Here is a 21,046-nt window from a genome sequence, read left to right as displayed (position 1 = left end):
AAAAATACTTGGTCCTTCAGCCAGTGCTTTAAACCAAACCTAAATAATAAATGTCACAGAATCAGGCAAGCACAGCAGGAGGCCATTCGGCCCCATCGTGCCTGTGCCAGCTCTTTGAAAGAGCTCTCCAATTAGTCCCACTCCTTCTGCTCCGTTGAAAGTTACCATTGAATCTGCTTCCACCGCCCTTTCAGGCAGCGCATTCCAGATCACAACAACTCGCTGTAAAAACATTCTCCTCATCTCCCCTCTGGTTCTTTTGCCAATTCCCTTCACTCTGTGTCCTCTGGTTACCGACCCTCCTGCCACTGGAAACAGTTTCTCCTTATTTACTCGATCAAAACCCTCATGATTTTGAACAACCTCTATTAAATCTCCCCTTCACCTTCTCTGCTCTAAGGAGAACAATCCCAGCTTCTCCAGTCTCTCCACATAACTGAAGTCCCTCGTCCCTGGTGAAGTGTTTTGGAACAATTTTTCTACATTAAAGGGGCCATAATAATACAAGTTATTCTTGCTGAAGAAAGGAGATCAAAGTGAGGAAATCAGTGTCGTGCTAGGTGGGCGGTGCTGGGATGGGTGGGAGAGCTGCAGGGGAGCAATGCTGAGGGGGAGCCAGGAGGGTGCTGGAGGGGGTAGTAGTGCTGGTGACTGGTGCTGGGGTGGAGGGAGGGGTGCTGGGGAGGGGGAGGGGTGATGGGGAGGGGAGGAGTGCTGGGGAGGGGGAGCTGTGCTCTGGGGAGGGGTGTTGGTGGGGAGGGGGGAGGGGCGCTGGGGAGGGGGAGCTGTGCTCTGGGGAGGGAGGGGCGCTGGGGAGGGGGAGGGTTGTTGGGTGGGGAGGGGGAGGGGCGCTGGGGAGGGGGAGCGGTGCTGGGGGGGAGGGGTACTGGGGATGGGTGCTGGGTGGGGAGGGGGTGGGGAGCTGGAGGGGCGCTGGTCGAGGGGGAGGGGCGCTGGGGAGGGGTGCTGGGGGGGGAGGGGGAGGGGTGCTGGGGAGAGGAAGGGGCGCTGGGGAGGGGAACTGGGTGGGGAGGGGAGGGGCGCTGGGGGGAGGGGGAGGGGAGCTGGGTGGGGAGGGGCGCTGGGGAGGAGGGGGAAGGGTGCTGGGTGGGGAGGGGGAGCGGTGCTGGGGGAGGGGCGCTGGGGAGGGGGAGCGGTGCTGGGGTGAGGGGCGCTGGGGTGAGGGGCGCTGGGGAGGGGGGAGCGGTGCTGGGGGGAGGGGCGCTAGGGTGAGGGGTGCTGGGGGAGGGGGAGCGGTGCTGGGGTGAGGGGGCGCTGGGGAGGGGGAGAGGGGGGAGCGGTGCTGGGGGGAGGGGGAGGGGCGCTGGGGAGGGGGAGTGGGGGGGAAGGGGAGAGGCGCTGGGGAGGGGGAGCGGTGCTGTGGGGAGGGGAGGGCGCTGGGTGGGGAAGGGGAGGGGCGCTGGGGAGGGGGAGCGGTGCTGGGGGGGAGGGGGAGGGGGCGCTGGTTGGGGAAGGGGGAGGGCGCTGGGAGGGGGAGCACTGCTGGGGGGAGTGGGAGGGGTGGGGCGCTGGGGAGGGGGAGCGGTGCTGGGGGGAGGGGGAGGGGCACTGGGGAGGGGGAGCGGTGCTGGGGGGAGGGGCGCTGGGGGAGGGGGAGCGGTACTGTGGGGGAGGGGAGGGGTGCTGGGGGGAGGGGAGGGGCGCTGGGTGGGGAGGGGAGGGGCGCTGGGGAGGGGGAGGGGGAGCGGGTGCTGGGGGGAGGGAGGGTTGCTGGGTGGGTAGGGGGAGGGGCGCTGGGGAGGGGAGTGGGTGGCGAGGGGAGGGGCGCTGGGGAGGGGGAGTGGTACTGTGGGGGAGGGGAGGGGAGGGAGGGTTTGTTACATTGAAGAGCTTTTAGGTGAAAGGCAAGAGGGATGGAAGAAAGTGAGGGCCTCGAAGGTGTCAGAGGAGTGCGGGGAGGAAGAGGCCAAGGTGGAGCTTGGTGATAAAAGCTATGTTAGTAATCCAGCAGCTGTGGCTCATGATTATCCATTGCTCGTGGGGGGCTTTGATGCGAGGGAGGGAGTCACTTCGCTTAAACTTAGTTACTGTCAGCACCAGATTTCAATGGATTCATCCACAATGATGGCAAGAGTCTTGTTCGCCAGTCAGCCAACATTCTGCAGGGCAATATGGAATGGGTCAGTGGTTCATGACCCAGGAGTGGAGTCCGAGGGGTTGTGGAAGAGACAAGCCAGGTGCGGAGAAGTTGGAACAGTAAACCTCCAAGAAGCAAGAGGTGCAGTGTCAGATGGCACTACAGAGAATCCCAGGAGAAGCTGTGGGCTGGTGCAAGAGGGACTCAAGTCTGGTACTGCAGCAGAAGGGCAGGTGCAGTGAGAGTATTGAGGGCTGCAGTGCTGGAGAAGGAAGGTAGAGGAGGAAAGGGGCATGGCTGGAGATGATGAAGAGCAGAGCCTTGAAATGGCTGAAGACTAGGAATTGGTCTGGAGTGTCAATCGACATGTACAAAGGAGTGAACCCAGGGAAACCGTGTATCACAAGGCAGAGAGCTAAACAGCGCACAATTCTGGGGTTGAGGCTGATACAAGAGGTGAACACTGTGCTACACTGCAGCATTGTCTCCACATCTTCAGTGTCTTCCACTGAATGGCCCAATAGCTGACACTGGAAATTTGACAAATGGCTAATCATGTCATGAAACATAGAAGATAGGAGCAGGAGTAAGGATTTAAGGTAGTCATGCAAAAAGGACAAGGATGGACCGGGGGCCCCCCCCCCCCACCCGAGGGTCGCGGCGCCCCCCCCCGAGGGTCGCGGCCCCCCCCCCCCGAGGGTCGCGCCCCCCCCGCCGAGGGTCGCGCCCCCCCCCCCCCACCCCCCCGAGGTGAAGACCGCCGATTGCGGCTGTGCGAGACGGCCGTCGGACCCGGTTGCCAGGGTAACGCTTGACGCTCAGCAAGCCCCGCCCCCCGGCCGAGCCAGAGAGAGACGCCGCGTCTCAGTTCCTGCTGCGCGCGCACCCTAGCGGCGCTGGGCTGAGGCTCGGCCCTCCAGCCTTCGAGTGGGGCTGGGAGGTGCCTAGCTCGGGCGTGGGTGCGAAGGAGAAGCCGAGGCTTCGAGGCCTACCTGGAAAAACGGGGAAAGGTAGGAAAATTTATGAGGTTAGATAAGTTAATTCGTTTCTAAATCATTTTTTTTTTAAATATGTGTTTTAAAAGCAACGTTTTTTTTAAAGACGCAGAAAGCGGGAAAAAGAAAGGAAAAGTTTGGAATCAAGATGGCGGCGACTCACCTCGGTTCAGAACGATAAGGCCCGGCCACACACGCACCGATTGGCCCGGCGGCACACGCCAGCAACCCGGCGTATGATTGGTCGAGCTCGAGGTCACTCTGTCGCTAATGAGCGGATAATGAGATGCTAATGAGCGGAATGTTGAAGGTTTTTGGGATACCGCGGGCGCGATTTTAGCCCGGCCGACACGTAAATGCGCTTAAAACCGTCTCGGAAGCGTAAGCTTTCTTTGGAGGTAACGCGCGCGTAGGTACGCCCTGTAACTTTCGAGCGCATAGCCCGCCAGACGCACACGCGTTGACAGACAGAATGACAGACAGACAGAATGACAGACAGAAGTACCGATTTATATATATAGACTAGCTGAAGTGCCCGGCGGTGCCGAGGCTTTTTCGAGGGCATGTTGTTGTTGGAAGAGAGAGAAAGCGACTGGGGGGGGGGAGAGAGAGAGAGAGAGCGCGACTGGGGGGGAAGAGAGGGCGGGTGGGGGGAAGAGAGGGCGGGGGGAGGGGAAGGGGGGGAAGGGAGGGGGAGGGCGGGGGGGAGGGAAGGGAGGGGGGAGGGAAGGGAGGGAGGGAAGGGAGGGCGGAGGGGGAAGGGCGGGCAGGCGGGTGGAAGGGGGGGGAAGGGCGGGCGGGGGGGGAAGGGCGGGCGGGGAAGGGAGGGGGGAAGGGAGGGCGGGGGGAAGGGAGGGGGGAAAGGGGGGGCGGGGGGAAGGGAAGGGGAAGCGGGGGGGAAGGGGGGGGCGGGAAGAGGAAGCGGGGGCGGGGGGGGGAAGGGGGGGCGGAAGGGGGGGGGAAGGGGCGGGGGGGGGGGGCCCAGGCCGAGAGCCCCGCCCACCCCCGGCCAAGAGCCCCGCTCTCCGAGCCCCGCCACCCCCCCGGCCGAGCCCGATTGCGGCTCTGAGAGACGGCCGGCGGCCTCCCCCCGCCTCCCCCCGGCCGAGCCCGATTGCGGCTCTGAGAGACGGCCGGCGGCCAAGCCCCGCCCCCTCCCAGCCGAGCCCGATTGCGGCTCTGAGAGACGGCCGGCGGCCGAGCCCCCCCCCGCCGCCGAGCGCGGAACAGAGACGCCGCGTCTCACCTGCTCCTGCTGCGCGCGCACCCTGACCCTCGTGGCTGACGCCGTTGCCCTGGGTAACGTGACACGGCGGGTGGGGGGGGGGTGGTGAGGAGCTTAGCAGAAGCGCAATCACCTAGCTCGGGCCTGGCTGGGCAAGAAAGGCGCAGGCTTTGAGGCCTAAGAAAAAAACGGGGAAAGGTAGGAAAAAGAATGTTCAGGTTAGGTTTACAAATGAGTGATTTTTTTAAAAACAATTTAATAAATTCAATTTTATTTTGGTGGAAATGTATATTTGAAAAGAAAGACGCAGAAAGCAGGAAAAAGAATGGAAGCAAGATGGCGGCAACTCACCTCGGTTCAGAACGATAAGGCCCGGCCACACACGCACCGATTGGCCCGGCGGCACACGCCAGCAACCCGGCGTACGACTGGTCGAGCTCGAGGTCACTCTGTCGCTAATGAGCGGATAATGAGATGCTAACGAGCGGAATGTTGAAGGTTTTTGGGATACCGCGGGCGCGATTTTAGCCCGGCCGAAACGTAAATACGCTTAAAACCGTCTCGGAAGCGTAAGCTTTCTTTGGAGGTAACGCGCGTGTAGGTACGCCCTGTAACTTTCGAGCGCATAGCCCGACAGATGCACACGCGATGACAGACAGAATGACAGACAGAATGACAGACAGAAGTACCGATTTATATATATAGATAGAAGATTAAGGGCAAGAGGATAACTAGGGAAAGAGTAGGGCCCATTAGGGAGCAAAGTGGCAAGCAGTGGCAAGCCAGAAGATGTAGGTGGGGTTTTAAATGAATTTTTTGCATCTGTGTTCGCTATGGAGAAAGACGATGTGGACACAGAAATCGGGCAGGGGGACTGTGATATACTTGAACACATTAGCATCGAGAGGGAGGAGGTACTAGCGGTTTTAGCAGGCTTAAAAGTGGATAAATCCCCAGGCCTGGACGAGATGTATCCCAGGCTGCTGTGTGAGGCAAAGGAGGAGATTGCAGGGGCTCTGACACAAATTTTCAGAACCTCTCTGGCCACAGGGGTTGTGCCAGAGGACTGGAGAACAGCTAACGTAGTACCATTATTCAAGCAGGGTAGTAGGGATAAACCAGGAAATTACAGGCCAGTGAGCCTAACATCAGTGGTAGGGAAATTATTGGAAAAAATTCTGAGGGACAGAATTAGTCTCCACTTGGAGAGGCAAGGATTAATTAGGGATAGCCAGCATGGCTTTCTCAAGGGAAGATCATGTCTGACCAATTTGATTGAATTTTTCGAGGGGGTGACTAGGTGTGTGGATGAGGGTAGTGCAGTGGATGTGGTTTACATGGATTTCAGTAAGGCTTTTGATAAAGTCCTGCATAGGAGACTGGTCAGGAAGGTAAGAGCCCATGGGATCCAGGGTGCCTTGGCACATTGGATCCAAAACTGGCTTAGTGGCAGAAGGCAGAAGGTGATGGTGGAAGGTTGTTTTTGTGACTGGAAACCTATGTCCAGTGGAGTACCGCAGGGATCGGTGCTGGGTCCCTTGCTGTTTGTGGTCTACATTAATGATTTGGATGTGAATGTAACAAGTATGATCAGTAAGTTCACAGATGACACGAAAATTGGTGGGGTGGTAAATAGCGAGGAGGGAAGCCTCAGGCTACAGGACGATATAGATGGGTTGGTCAGATGGGCGGAACAGTGACAAATGGAATTTAACCCTGGAAAGTGTGTGGTGATGCATTTTGGACGGACTAACAAGGCAAGGGAATACACAATGAATGGTAAGACCCTAGGAAAGACAGAGGATCAGAGGGACCTTGGTGTGCATGTTCATAGATCCCTGAAGGCAGCAGAACAGGTAGATAAGGTGGTTAAAAAGGCATATGGGATACTTGCCTTCATTAGCCGAGGCATAGAATATAAGAGCAGGGAGGTTATGATGGAGCTGTACAAAACGCTGGTAAGGCCACAGCTGGAGTACTGTGTGCAGTTCTGGTCGCCACACTATAGGAAGGATGTGATTGCTTTGGAGAGGGTGCAGAGGAGATTTACCAGGATGTTACCTGGGCTGGAGCGCTTCAGCTATGAAGAAAGACTGGACAGGCTGGGGTTGTTTTCCTTGGAGCAGCGAAGGCTGAGGGGGGACCTGATTGAGGTGTACAAAATTATGAGGGGCATAGATAGGGTAGATAGAAAGGAACTTTTCCCCTTAGTAGAGGGGTCAATAACAAGGGGGCATAGATTCAAGGTAAGGGGCAGGAGGTTTAGAGGGGATTTGAGGAAAAACTTTTTCACCCAGAGGGTGGTTGGAATCTGGAACTCACTGCCTGAAAGGGTGGTAGAGGCAGGAACCCTCACAACATTCAAGAAGCATTTAGATGAGCACTTGAAATGCCATAGCATACAAGGCTACGGACCAAATGCTGGAAAATGGGATTAGATTAGACAGGGCTTGATGGCCGGCGCGGATGCGATGGGCCGAAGGGCCTCTTTCTGTGCTGTATAACTCTATGAGTAGGCCATTTGGCCCCTCGAGCCTACTCCGCCGTTCAATGCAATCATGGCTGATCATCCAAATTCAGTACCCGGTCCCTGCTTTCTCCCCATACCCCTTGATCCCTTTTGCCTTAAGAAATATATCCAACTCCTTCTTAAATATATTTAATGTATTGGCCTCTACTGCCTTCTGTGGTAGAGAATTCCACAGGTTCACCACTCTCTGGGTGAAGAAATTCCTCCTCATTTCTGTCCTAAATGGCCTACCCCTTATCCTTAGATTGTGACCCCTGGTTCTGGACTCCCCGACCATCGGGAACATCCTTCCTGCATCTAGTCTGTCTAGTCCTGTCAGAATTTTATAAGTTTCAATGAGATCCCTTCTCATTCTTCTAAACTCCAGCGAGTACAAGCCCAATCGACCCAATCTCTCCTCATACGTCATTCCTGCCATCCCAGGTATCAGCCTGGTGAATCTTCGCTGAACTCCTTCCATGGCAAGAACATCCTTCCTCAGATAAGGCGACCAAAACTGCACACAATACTCAAGATGTGGTCTCACCAGGGCCCTGTACAACTGCAGCAAGACATCCTTGTTCCTGTACTCAAACCCTCTCACTACGAAGGCCAACATGCCATTTGCCTTCTTAACCGCCTGCTGCACCTACATGCTTATCTTCAGTGACTGGTGCACAAGGATACCCAGGTCTCGTTGCACTTCCCCTTCTCCCAATCTATTGCCATTCAGATAATAATCTGCCTTCCTGTTTTTGTCACCAAAGTGGATAACCTCGCATTTATCCACGTTATATTGCATCTGCCATGCTTTTGCCCAATCACCCAACCTGTCCAAATCATCCTGGAGTTTCTCGGCATCCTCCTCACAGCACACACGCCCACCCAGCTTTGTGTCGTCTGCAAATTTGGAGATATTACATCTAGTTCCCTTGTCTAGATCATTAATATATATTGTGAATAGCTGGGGCCCAAGGACCGATCCCTGCTGTACCCCACTAGTCACTGCTTGCCACTTGGAAAAAGACCCGTTTATTCCAACTCTTTGCTTTCTGTCTGCCAACCAGTTCTCTATCCAAGTCAATACCTTGCCCCCAATCCCATGTGCCTTAACTTTACACGCTAATCTCTTATGCGGGACCTTATCAAAAGCCTTCTGAAAGTCCAAATACACCACATCCACTGGTTCTCCCTTATCTATTTTACCAGTTACATCCTCAAAAAATTCCAATAGATTAATCAAGCACGATTTACCTTTTGTAAATCCATGTTGACTTTGTCCGATCCTGTCACTGTTTTCCAAGTGCTCTGCTATTACATCTTTTATCATGGACTCTAGCATTTTCCCCACTACCGATGTCAGGCTTACCGGTCTGTAATTCCCGTTTTCTCTCTACCACTTTTTTGAATAGTGGGGTAACATTAGCTACCCTCCAGTCCACTGGTACTGTTCCAGATTCCATCGTATGCTGGAAGATGATCAGCAAAGCATCAACTATTTCTCAGGCCACTTCCTTAAGTACCCTAGGATGTAGATTATCAGGCTCTGGGGATTTATCAGCCTTCAATCCCATCAAGTTCCCTAACACCATTTCCCTACAAATACTGATTTCTTTCAGTTCCTCCCTTTCATCAGACCCTATGTTCCCCGACATCTCTGGGAGGTTATTTGTAGAAGAATTCCTTCCACCTCCTATTAAGAATATGGCCGGCAGTGTGTCATTGATCCAAATCAAACTCTCCACTTTTGGGCACTGTTATCCCGGTCAATGATTGCACATCCCCAGTGATGGAATACCAGCATCGACAACAACCTCAATCACATGAAATATACATCACCTCTAATCTATTTCAATATAACTCACCCAATGTATCTAAACACATTTTGTAGAACTAAAAAGTATTTACCAGATTCTTTATTTTATATAAAAAGCAACTTCTCTGTTGGGTTTCCTCTGCACATCCTTTGAGGAACATATAAGAACAGGAGGAGGCCATTCGGCCCCTCGAGCTTGTTCCACCAGTCAATGAGATCGTGGCTGATCTGTGATCTAACTCCATATACCCGCTTTTGGCCCATATCCCTTAAAACCTTTGGTTAACAAAAAGCTATCAATCTCAGATTTAAAATTAACAACTAATCTAGCATCAACTGCTGTTTGCGGAAGAGAGTTCCAAACTTCTACCACCCTTTATGTGTAGAAGCGTTTCCTAATTTCACTCCTGAAAGGTCTGGGAAAAGTTGATCATCCATTTCACACATCGACACACCCTCCATTTCACACATCTACATACCCTCCATTTCACATATCTACACACCCTCCATTTCACACATCTACATACCCTCCATTTCACACATCTACACACCCTCCATTTCACACATCTACACACCCTCCATTTCACACATCTACATACCCTCCATTTCACACATCTACACACCCTCCATTTCACACATCTACACACCCTCCATTTCACACATCTACACACCCTCCATTTCACACATCTACACACCCTCCATTTCACACATCTACACACCCTCCATTTCACACATCTACACACCCTCCATTTCACACATCTACACACCCTCCATTTCACACATCTACATACCCTCCATTTCACACATCTACACACCCTCCATTTCACACATCTACACACCCTCCATTTCACACATCTACACACCCTCCATTTCACACATCTACACACCATCCATTTCACACATCTACACACCCTCCATTTCACACATCTACACACCATCCATTTCACACATCTACACACCCTCCATTTCACACATCTACACACCCTCCATTTCACACATCTACACACCCTCCATTTCACACATCTACACACCCTCCATTTCACACATCTGCATACCCTCCATTTCACACATCTACACACCCTCCATTTCACACATCTGCACACCATCCATTTCACACATCTACACACCCTCCATTTCACACATCTACACACCCTCCATTTCACACATCTACACACCCTCCATTTCACACATCTACACACCCTCCATTTCACACATCTACATACCCTCCATTTCACACATCTGCACACCCTCCATTTCACACATCTACACACCCTCCATTTCACACATCTACACACCATCCATTTCACACATCTACACACCCTCCATTTCACACATCTACACACCCTCCATTTCACACATCTACACACCCTCCATTTCACACATCTACACACCATCCATTTCACACATCTACACACCCTCCATTTCACACATCTGCACACCATCCATTTCACACATCTACACACCCTCCATTTCACACATCTGCACACCCTCCATTTCACACATCTACACACCCTCCATTTCACACATCTACACACCATCCATTTCACACATCTACACACCCTCCATTTCACACATCTACACACCCTCCATTTCACACATCTACATACCCTCCATTTCACACATCTACACACCCTCCATTTCACACATCTGCACACCATCCATTTCACACATCTACACACCCTCCATTTCACACATCTACACACCCTCCATTTCACACATCTACATACCCTCCATTTCACACATCTGCATACCCTCCATTTCACACATCTACACACCCTCCATTTCACACATCTGCACACCATCCATTTCACACATCTACACACCCTCCATTTCACACATCTACACACCCTCCATTTCACACATCTACACACCCTCCATTTCACACATCTACACACCCTCCATTTCACACATCTACATACCCTCCATTTCACACATCTGCACACCCTCCATTTCACACATCTGCACACCCTCCATTTCACACATCTACACACCCTCCATTTCACACATCTACATACCCTCCATTTCACACATCTACACACCCTCCATTTCACACATCTACACACCATCCATTTCACACATCTACACACCCTCCATTTCACACATCTACACACCCTCCATTTCACACATCTACACACCCTCCATTTCACACATCTACACACCCTCCATTTCACACATCTACACACCCTCCATTTCACACATCTACACACCCTCCATTTCACACATCTACACACCCTCCATTTCACACATCTACACACCCTCCATTTCACACATCTACACACCCTCCATTTCACACATCTACACACCCTCCATTTCACACATCTACACACCCTCCATTTCACACATCTACACACCATCCATTTCACACATCTACACACCCTCCATTTCACACATCTACACACCCTCCATTTCACACATCTACACACCCTCCATTTCACACATCTACACACCCTCCATTTCACACATCTACACACCCTCCATTTCACACATCTACACACCCTCCATTTCACACATCTACATACCCTCCATTTCACACATCTGCATACCCTCCATTTCACACATCTGCATACCCTCCATTTCACACATCTACACACCCTCCATTTCACACATCTGCACACCATCCATTTCACACATCTACACACCCTCCATTTCACACATCTACACACCCTCCATTTCACACATCTACACGCCCTCCATTTCACACATCTACACACCCTCCATTTCACACATCTACATACCCATTTCACACATCTGCACACCCTCCATTTCACACATCTACACACCCTCCATTTCACACATCTACACACCATCCATTTCACACATCTACACACCCTCCATTTCACACATCTACACACCCTCCATTTCACACATCTACATACCCTCCATTTCACACATCTGCATACCCTCCATTTCACACATCTACACACCCTCCATTTCACACATCTGCACACCATCCATTTCACACATCTACACACCCTCCATTTCACACATCTACACACCCTCCATTTCACACATCTACATACCCTCCATTTCACACATCTGCATACCCTCCATTTCACACATCTACACACCCTCCATTTCACACATCTGCACACCATCCATTTCACACATCTACACACCCTCCATTTCACACATCTACACACCCTCCATTTCACACATCTACACACCCTCCATTTCACACATCTACACACCCTCCATTTCACACATCTACATACCCTCCATTTCACACATCTGCACACCCTCCATTTCACACATCTACATACCCTCCATTTCACACATCTACATACCCTCCATTTCACACATCTACACACCCTCCATTTCACACATCTACACACCCTCCATTTCACACATCTACACACCATCCATTTCACACATCTACACACCCTCCATTTCACACATCTACACACCCTCCATTTCACACATCTACACACCCTCCATTTCACACATCTACACACCCTCCATTTCACACATCTACACACCCTCCATTTCACACATCTACACACCCTCCATTTCACACATCTGCACACCATCCATTTCACACATCTACATACCCTCCGTTTTAAATGTACTAGGATCAAATAGACCAGGTTCACTTGACAATTATTGCTTTTGTTACATATAAATACTTACAATTCAATGCAGGAAACAAAGTCACAATCCAACATACGAGAGTCCTTCACAGCTACAGATCCATGGTACAGCCTCACTGTTAACAGGGAAGCCCTGGGCTGGATATACTCACACGAGCAGGGGCGCGAGGCGATACCTGCCAGGTACACAAGTGTCAAAATTAATCTCAGTTATTTATCTTTCAGGAGCACAGTGATATTGGCACATCAACAGTATCATACGACATCCCATTTTTAAACAAAATAGCTCATTCTGATATTAAAAATGAATCTTTGGAATTCTCTACCCGATCACAGAATCACAGAAACCCCACAGTGCAGATAGAGGCCATTTTGGCCCATCGAGCCTGCACCGACACATATCCCACCCGATCCCCGTAACCCCTACACCAACACATATCCCACCCTATCCCCGTAACCCCACGTATTTAATCCCCCTAACACTAAGGGTCAATTTATCATAGCCAATCAACCTAACCCGCACATCTTTGGACTGTGGGAGGAAACCGGAGCACCCGGAGGAAACCCACGCAAACACGGGGAGAATGTGCAAACTCCACACAGACAGTCACCCAAGGCCAGATTCGAACCCGGGTCCCTGGCGCTGTGAGGCAACAGTGCTAACCACTATGCCACCGTGCTGCCATTCAGTCTTTGATCATATTCAAGACTGAGAGCGATAGATTTTTGGGCACTAAGGGATATGGGGATCGGGCGGGAAGGTGGAGTTGAGGTAGAAGATTAGCCATGATCTTATTGAATGACAGAGCAGGCCTGAGGGACCAAATGGCCTCCTCCAGCTCCCAATTCTTATGAAGAAAGAATTCTTTTGAAAATTATGTTCAGCAGCATCATATTATGAAACCAGTGTCATAATTTGAAGGAAATGTAAAGGAAATTCAGCAGCCAACAGGTTTAGGATGTTAGCCCTAAGGTACAGTCATCAGGAAAGGCATTTGGACCCCAGCAACACAACTGTTACCTACATGAAATATTCAAATAATAAATAAAGTCAAATCAAGATGGTTGGGTCAGATTGAGGTCCGATTTCATCATTTTGACACAGGACTAATTATTTACTGTTTCCTACATTGTGACTAATTTCATAAATCATTCACTAAAACTCTTCCCCCTCGTTTAGACAGCTCCATGGTTCCAGTCTAAGAAGGTGAAGACATGAAGAGGAGGAAGGAAATTAACACAATAACTGTCCTGGTGCTGCTGGGAATTTTTAGATAAGCATTTATCAGAAAGACATTACATTTTATCCTTCAGCAGTTCCAAGTCTGTATCCACTCCAACCAGAACTTCAATATAGCTGCAGAATTTTAACCGTGACAGCAGTGTGCATTCAGCACATCCCAAATCTGCTACCTGAGAATAGTAAATAAGCAGTTTATTATTAATTAACTGCCCATAACTGAGCATTTTACAGAACCGGCAAGCAGTCACATCAATCATTTCACCTGAATACACTAAAAGACAAAACTAATTCTCCTTTCATATTTGTTTTACTATGTTACAGGCGCTATAGAAATGGAAGTTGTTGTTGTTACAGGAGCTATAGAAATGCAAGTTGTTATATTTGGGGATTCCCTGGGAGCAGTCTATATCATCTATCTCAGCTGCTACACACTGGGAGAGGGATACAAGTGTCACATCTTCCTGCAACATGCACACTTATCACTGGTGTCCGAGGAACTGACATTTTCCAGGTTCGGAATATTTGCTTATGCACAGCAGACTATCAGTGAAAACTAGGACACAACCAATCATCCAAACATCAACAGATTTAAAAACAGTCCAATCACATGGGCACCAGTAATGAAAAGATAGGCATGCTCCAAAGGTCTATGTCATCCCAAGTGCCTCTCCTATTTCCCCGATTAGCAGCTAAAATACGAGTGACATCCCACGTGCAGAAGACCTGTAAAGGAAAAGATCTGGAAACTGAATTAAGCCATACAGGCCAGAAGGCAGCAAGCAAAAACAGGAAGGCAGATTATTATTTGAATGGCAATAGATTGGGAGAAGGGGAAGTGCAACGAGACCTGGGTGTCCTTGTGCACCAGTCGCTGAAGGTAAGCATGCAGGTGCAGCAGGCGGTTAAGAAGGCAAATGGTATGTTGGCATTCGTAGCGAGAGGGTTTGAGTACAGGAACAAGGATGTCTTGCTACAGTTGTACAGGGCCTTGGTGAGACTGCACCTTGAGTATTGTGTGCAGTTTTGGTCACCTTACCTGAAGAAGGACATTCTTGCCATGGAGGGAGTGCAGCGAAGATTCACCAGGCTGATACCTGGGATGGCAGGAATGACGTACGAGGAGAGATTGTGTCAATTGGGCTTATACTCACTGGAGTTTAGAAGATTGAGAGGGGATCTCATCGAAACCTATAAAATTCTGTCAGGTCTGGACAGACTAGATGCAGAAAGGATGTTTCTGATGGCCGGGGAGTCCAGAACCAGGGGTCACAGTCTAAGGATAAGGGGTAAGCCATTTAGGACTGAAATGAGGAGGAATTTCTTCACCCAGAGAGTGGTGAACCTGTGGAATTCTCTGCCACAGAGGGCGGTGGAGGCCAGTTCATTAAATATATTCAAGAAAGAGTTGGATATATTTCTTGAGGCTAAAGGGATCAAGGGGTATGGGGAGAAGGCAGGGACAGGGTACTGAATTTGGACGATCAGCCATGATCTCATTGAATGGCGGAGCAGGCTCGAAGGGCCGAATGGCCGACTCCTGCTCCTATCTTCTATGTTTCTATGTTTCAAATCCCAGTCTGCTCAAGCAGCTCAAATTAGCCAAGGCAGCATTTGCGGAAAGAGCAGGGAGTGGGACTAATTGGAGAGCTGTTTCAAAGAGTCGGCACGGACACGATGGGCCAAATGGCCTCCTCCTGTGCAGTATCATTCTATGATGATTGACAGCTAAGAATTAGGGAAAAAGCTTCCGCTCCTCAATCCTATCTAGGGATTGTGATGGAAAACACAGAGGCATTGTGGGTGAGGACAGCACCAGGCGTACCTAAAAATGAGGTGCCAACCTGGGGAAGCAGCAACACAGGACTACATGCATGCTTAACAGTGCTATAGACAGGGCTAAGCGATCCCACAATCAACGGGTCAGATCAAAGCTCTGCAGTCCTGCCACATCCAGTCATGAATGGTGGTGGACCATTAAACTAACGGGAGGAGGAGGCTCCATGAACATCCCCATCCTTAATGATGGTAGAGCCCAGCACGTGAGTGCAAAAGACAAGGCTGAAGCGTTTGCAACCAACTTCAGCCAGAAGTGCCGAGTGGATGATCCATATCGGCCTCCTCCTGAGGACCCCACCATCACAGAAGCCAGTCTTCAGCCATTTCAATTCACTCCACGTGATATCAAGAAACGGCTGAGTGCACTGGATACAGCAAAGGCTATGGGCCCTGACAACATCCTGGCTATTGTGCTGAAGACTTGTGCTCCAGAACTAGCCGCGCCTCTAGCCAAGCTGTTCCAGTACAGCTACAACACTGGCATCTATCCAACAATGTGGAAAACTGCCCAGGTATGTCCTGTCCACAAAAAGCAGGACAAATCCAACCCGGCCAATTACCGCCCCATCAGTCTACTCTCAATCATCAGCAAAGTGATGGAAGGTGTCATCGACAGTGCTATCAAGCGGCACTTACTCACCAATAACCTGCTCACGGATGCCCAGTTTGGGTTCCGCCAAGACCACTCGGCTCCCGACCTCATTACAGCCTTGGTCCAAACATGGACAAAGGAGCTGAATTCCAGAGGTGAGGTGAGAGTGACTGCCCTTGACATCAAGGCAGCATTTGACCGAGTCTGGCATCAAGGAGCCCTAGTAAAACTGAAGTCAATGGGAATCAGGGGAAAACGCTCCACTGGCTGGAGTCATACCTAGCACAAAGGAAGATGGTTGTGGTGGTTGAAGGTCAATCATCACAGCCCCAAGACATAGAAACATAGAACCATAGAAGATAGGAGCAGGAGTAGGCCATTCGGCCCCTCGAGCCTGCACCGCCATTCAATGTGATCATGGCTGATCATCCAAATTCAGTACGATAGCAAAATACTGCTGATGCTGGAAATCCGAAATTACAACAGAAAATGCTGGAAAAACTCAGCAGGCCAGGCAACATCTGTGGAGAGAAATTAGAGTCGACGTTTCGGGTTGAAACCCTTTTTCAAAACTGGAAAGGTCCGAGTGGGAATGGAGCGGTGAATTAAAATGACAGGCGACCGTAAGGGTGTCCGTAAGGGTGACCCCGAGCTTCCGGTCGCCTGTCATTTTAATTCACCGCTCCATTCCCACTCGGACCTCACCGTCCTTGGCCTCTTGTATTGTTCCACGGAAGCTCAACGTAAACTCGAGGAACAGCACCTCATCTTCCGATTAGATACTTTGCAGCCTCCCGGACTCAATATCGAGTTCAATAATTTCAGATCATAACCTTGGCCCCTATTACATTTTTACGAATATTTTTTTTCCCCACCCCTTTGTTTTGGGTTTTCCCTCCCCCCGGCCCCCCCCACCCCGCCCCCCGCCACCCGACTTCCCTCTCTTTTTTTTTTACATGGCAGCTATCTCTCATTCTGCCAGTGCATTTCACACCTAATCTAAGCCGTCTTTTGTCTCTTTACTAGTCCTATCACCATCTCGTCTCGTTTTGAATACCTCTTAATGTCTATTCACTTCTTTTGTTCCCTCCCCAGCCCTCCTTTCGTCTATTTCATTTTCTTTCCAGTTTTGAAAAAGGGTTTCAAGCCGAAACGTCGACTCTAATTTCTCTCCACGGATGTTGCCTGGCCTGCTGAGTTTTTCCAGCATTTTCTGTTGTTAATCCAAATTCAGTACCCTGTCCCTGCTTTCTCCCCATATCCTGTGATCCCTTTAGCCTTAAGAAATATATCCAACTCCTTCTTGAATATATTTAATGAATTGGCCTCTACCGCCTTCTGTGGTAGAGAATTCCACAGGTTCACCACTCTCTGGGTGAAGAAATTCCTCCTCATCTCTGTCCTAAATGGCTTACCCTTTATCCTTAGACTGTGACCCCTGGTTCTGGACTCCCCGACCATCAGGAACATCCTTCCTGCATCTAGTCTGTCCAGTCCTGTTAGAATTTTATAAGTTTCAATGAGTTCCCCTCTCATTCTTCTAAACTCCAGCGAGTACAAGCCCAATCAATCCAATCTCTCCTCATACGTCATTCCTGCCATCCCAGGTATCAGCCTGGTGAATCTTCGCTGCACTCCTTCCATGACAAGAACATCCTTCCTCAGATAAGACGACCAAAACTGCACACAATACTCAAGATGTGGTCTCACCAAGGCCCTGTACAACTGCAGCAAGACATCCTTGTTCCTGTACTCAAACCCTCTCGCTACGAAGGCCAACATGCCATTTGCCTTCTTAACCGCCTGCTGCACCTGCATGCTTACCTTCAGCGACTGGTGCACAAGGACGCCCAGGTCTCGTTGCACTTCCCCTTCTCCCAATCTACTACTATTCAGATAATAATCTGCCTTCTTGTTTTTGACACCAAAGTGGATAACCTCGCATTTATCCACGTTATATTGCATCTGCCATGTTTCTGCCCAATCACCCAACCTGTCCAAATCATCCTGCAGTTTCTCGGCATGCTCCTCACAGCACACACGCCCACCCAGCTTTGTGCCATCTGCAAACTTGGAGATATTACATCTAGTTCCCTCGTCCAGATCATTAATATATATTGTGAATAGCTGGGGTCCAAGGACCAATCCCTGCGGACATCGCTGCAGGAGTTCTTCAGAGCAGTGTCCTAGGCCCAACCATCTTCAGCTGCTTCACCAATGACCTTCCCTCCAATATAAGGTCAGACATAGGGATGTTCGCTGATGACTGCACAGTGTTCAGCGCCATTCGCAACTCCACAGATAATGAAGCAGTCCATGCCCTCATGCAACAAGACCTGGACGACGTTCAGGCTTGGGCTGATAAGTGGCAGGTAACATTCGCGCCACAGAAGTGCCAGGCAATGACTATCTGGTGTGCAACGGCCATCCTACGTTAAAAGAATTCACGCACAGGCATCTTCCACCCTTTAAAATGAAGTTCGGGACCTGGAACATCAGGACCCTCATGGACAACCCCAACAGCGACAGACCGGAAAGCCGTACTGCTATCGTGCCCGGGAGCTCAGATGTTTCGACATTGACATCGCCGCCCTAAGCGAGACCCGGCGGGCAGGGGAAGGCCAGCTCAAGGAGCAAGGCGGTGGTTACACCTTCTTCTGGAAAGGCAAACCTGAAGAAGAACGCCGCCTCCATGGGGTCGGCTTCTCCATAAAAAATGAGCTAGTTGAACGTCTCAGAGACTCCCCTTGTGGAATAAATGAACGCCTCATGACTCTACGGCTCACCCTAGCCCGGAACCAGTGCGCTACGGTCATCAGTGCATGTGCCCCTACACTGGAAGCCACAGACGAGACCAAAGAGGAATTCTACTCCAGCCTCGAACAATCCCTGTCCCGAGTCCCAACGGGCGACATGCTGATCCTCCTTGGCAACGTTAACGCCAGAGTTGGAAAGGACACAGACCTCTGAGGAGGTGTGATCGGCAGAGAGGGGGTAGGGAAAGCCAACTCCAACGGTACCCTCCGCCTGAAGAAATGCTTAGAACCTGGCCTTGTCATAACCAACACCTTGTTCCGTCAGAGAGACAAGTACAAGGCTTCATGGCAACACCCTTGCTCCAAGCACTGGCATCTGCTGGACTACGTCATCGTCCGAGTGAGGGACCGCAAGGACATCCGCATCACCTGCGCCATGACAGGAGCTGACAACTGCTGGACAGACCACCGCCTAATCCGCTCTGTCATCTCCATCAACGTAGCCCCAAAACAGCGGCGGCAACAGAAGCAGTGCCGCAGGAAAATCAACGCTGGAGCACTCAAACACTCTGCTAAGTAAGCCCTATTCAGCCTGCACCTCACAACCAACCTGATGACTCCCAGTGATTCAGAGACACAGAATGTCCACAGCGCCTGGTCTGCACTCAAGGCCTCCATAATCAGCACCTGTGAAGAGACGCTCGGTCACTCGACCAGGAAACACCAAGACTGGTTCGACGAGAACGACCTCGAGATCCAGGAGCTAATAAGCTGCAAGCGCAAGGCATTCCTGATCTGGAAACAGCAACACAACTCAAGAGCAAGAAAGCAGCTCTACAGACGCCTGAAGGCCGAGGTCCAGCAAAAAGCTCGCGACCTAAAGAACAGGTGGTGGGTGGAGAAAGCGCAGGAGATCCAGCAGCTAGCCGACAACCATAACATGCGTGGATTCTTTAGCGCAGTCAAGACCACCTACGGCCCAAGCACCCAAGGTCCTACCCCACTGCGGGCCAAGAACGGAGAGGTACTCATCAAGGACAGAGAGGCAGTCAGTGCCCGCTGGAAGGAGCACTTCGAAGATCTCCTTAACCGAGACTCTGTCTTTGACGCGAGTGTCCTCAACTCCATTCCGCAGCATGCTACCCGCCACCATCTCAGCACAACCCCAGCCCGGCATGAGGTTGAAAAGGCCATCCAACAACTGAAGAACAAGGCCTTAGGAGCAGATGGAATCCCCACCGAGGGAGTAAAACATGGCGGAGAAGCACTACTGGCGCGAATACATGAACTCATTTCTCTTATTTGGAAGGAGGAGAGCATGCCAGGGGATCTCAGAGACGCCGTAATTGTGACCATCTTCAAGAAAGGTGACAAGTCCGATTGCGGTAATTACAGAGGAGTTTCCCTGCTGTCTGCCACAGGGAAAGTCATCGCAAGAATCCTCTTCAATCGCCTTATCCAAGTGGCTGAAAAGCTCCTCCCAGAGTCACAATGCTGATTCCGCCTACTAAGGGACACAATGGACATGATCTTCACTGGGCGTCAATTACAAGAGAAATGCAGGGAACAGCACCAACCGCTGTACATGGTCTTCCTTGACCTCACAAAGGCCTTCGATACCGTCAACTGTGAGGGATTATGGAGTGTCCTCCTCAAATTCGGCAGCCCTCAAAAGTTTGTCACCATCCTCCGCCTGCTTCACGACGACATGCAAGCCGTGATGCTGACCAACGGATCCACCACAGACCCAATTCCGATATGGACCGGGGTCAAACAAGGCTGTGTTATCGCACCAACGCTCTTCTCGTTCTTCCTGGCTGCAATGCTCCATCTCACCCTCAGTAAGCTCCTTGCTAGAGTGGAGCTAATCTACAGAACAAATGGGAAACTGTTCAACCTCCATCACCTCTAGTCCAGATCCAAGGTTGTCCGATCCTCTGTCATCAAATTACAGTATGCAGACGACGCTTGTGTCTGCACACACACGCTGAGGTCGAACACCGTCACCGAAGCGTACGAGAGCATGGGCCTTACACTATACATCCGTAAGACAAAGGTCCTCTACCAACCTGCCCCCGCCACACAGTACTGCTCCCCGATGATCAAAATCCATTACGAGGCCTTGGACAACGTGGACCACTTTCCATACCTCGGGAGCCTACTGTCAACAAGGGCAGACGTCGATGACGAAGTCCAACACCGCCTTCAGTGTGCCATTGCAGTCTTCAGTCGCCTGAGGAAGAGAGTGTTTGAAGACGAGGACCTCAAACCCAGCACCAAGCTCATGGTCTACAGAGCAGTAGTGATACCCGCCCTCCTGTATGCCACAGAGACATGGACCATGTGCAGCAGGCACCTCAAAGCACTGGAGAGGTACCACCAACGCTGC

General features: G+C 50.8%; 1 protein-coding gene across 1 annotated transcript in view; it reads right to left on the bottom strand.

Annotated features, from left to right (window-relative positions):
* henmt1 (HEN methyltransferase 1) overlaps nucleotides 1-21,046 on the bottom strand; it is a 69,795-nt gene that overhangs the window by 17,640 nt on the left and 31,109 nt on the right. The window contains 3 exon segments of the mRNA XM_085983591.1: nucleotides 12,271-12,386; nucleotides 12,388-12,406; nucleotides 13,531-13,643. Of these exon segments, the coding sequence (XP_085839717.1) occupies nucleotides 12,271-12,386; nucleotides 12,388-12,406; nucleotides 13,531-13,643 (248 nt within the window).

The sequence above is a fragment of the Somniosus microcephalus genome, chromosome 3 (assembly GCF_052327205.1).
Source record: "Somniosus microcephalus isolate GS21.2 chromosome 3, FLI_Smic_1.0, whole genome shotgun sequence".
In the NCBI taxonomy this organism is placed as follows: Eukaryota; Metazoa; Chordata; class Chondrichthyes; order Squaliformes; family Somniosidae; genus Somniosus; species Somniosus microcephalus.
The sequence above is the reverse complement of the archived record's forward strand: the minus strand, read 5'-3'. Positions and strand labels throughout refer to the sequence as shown.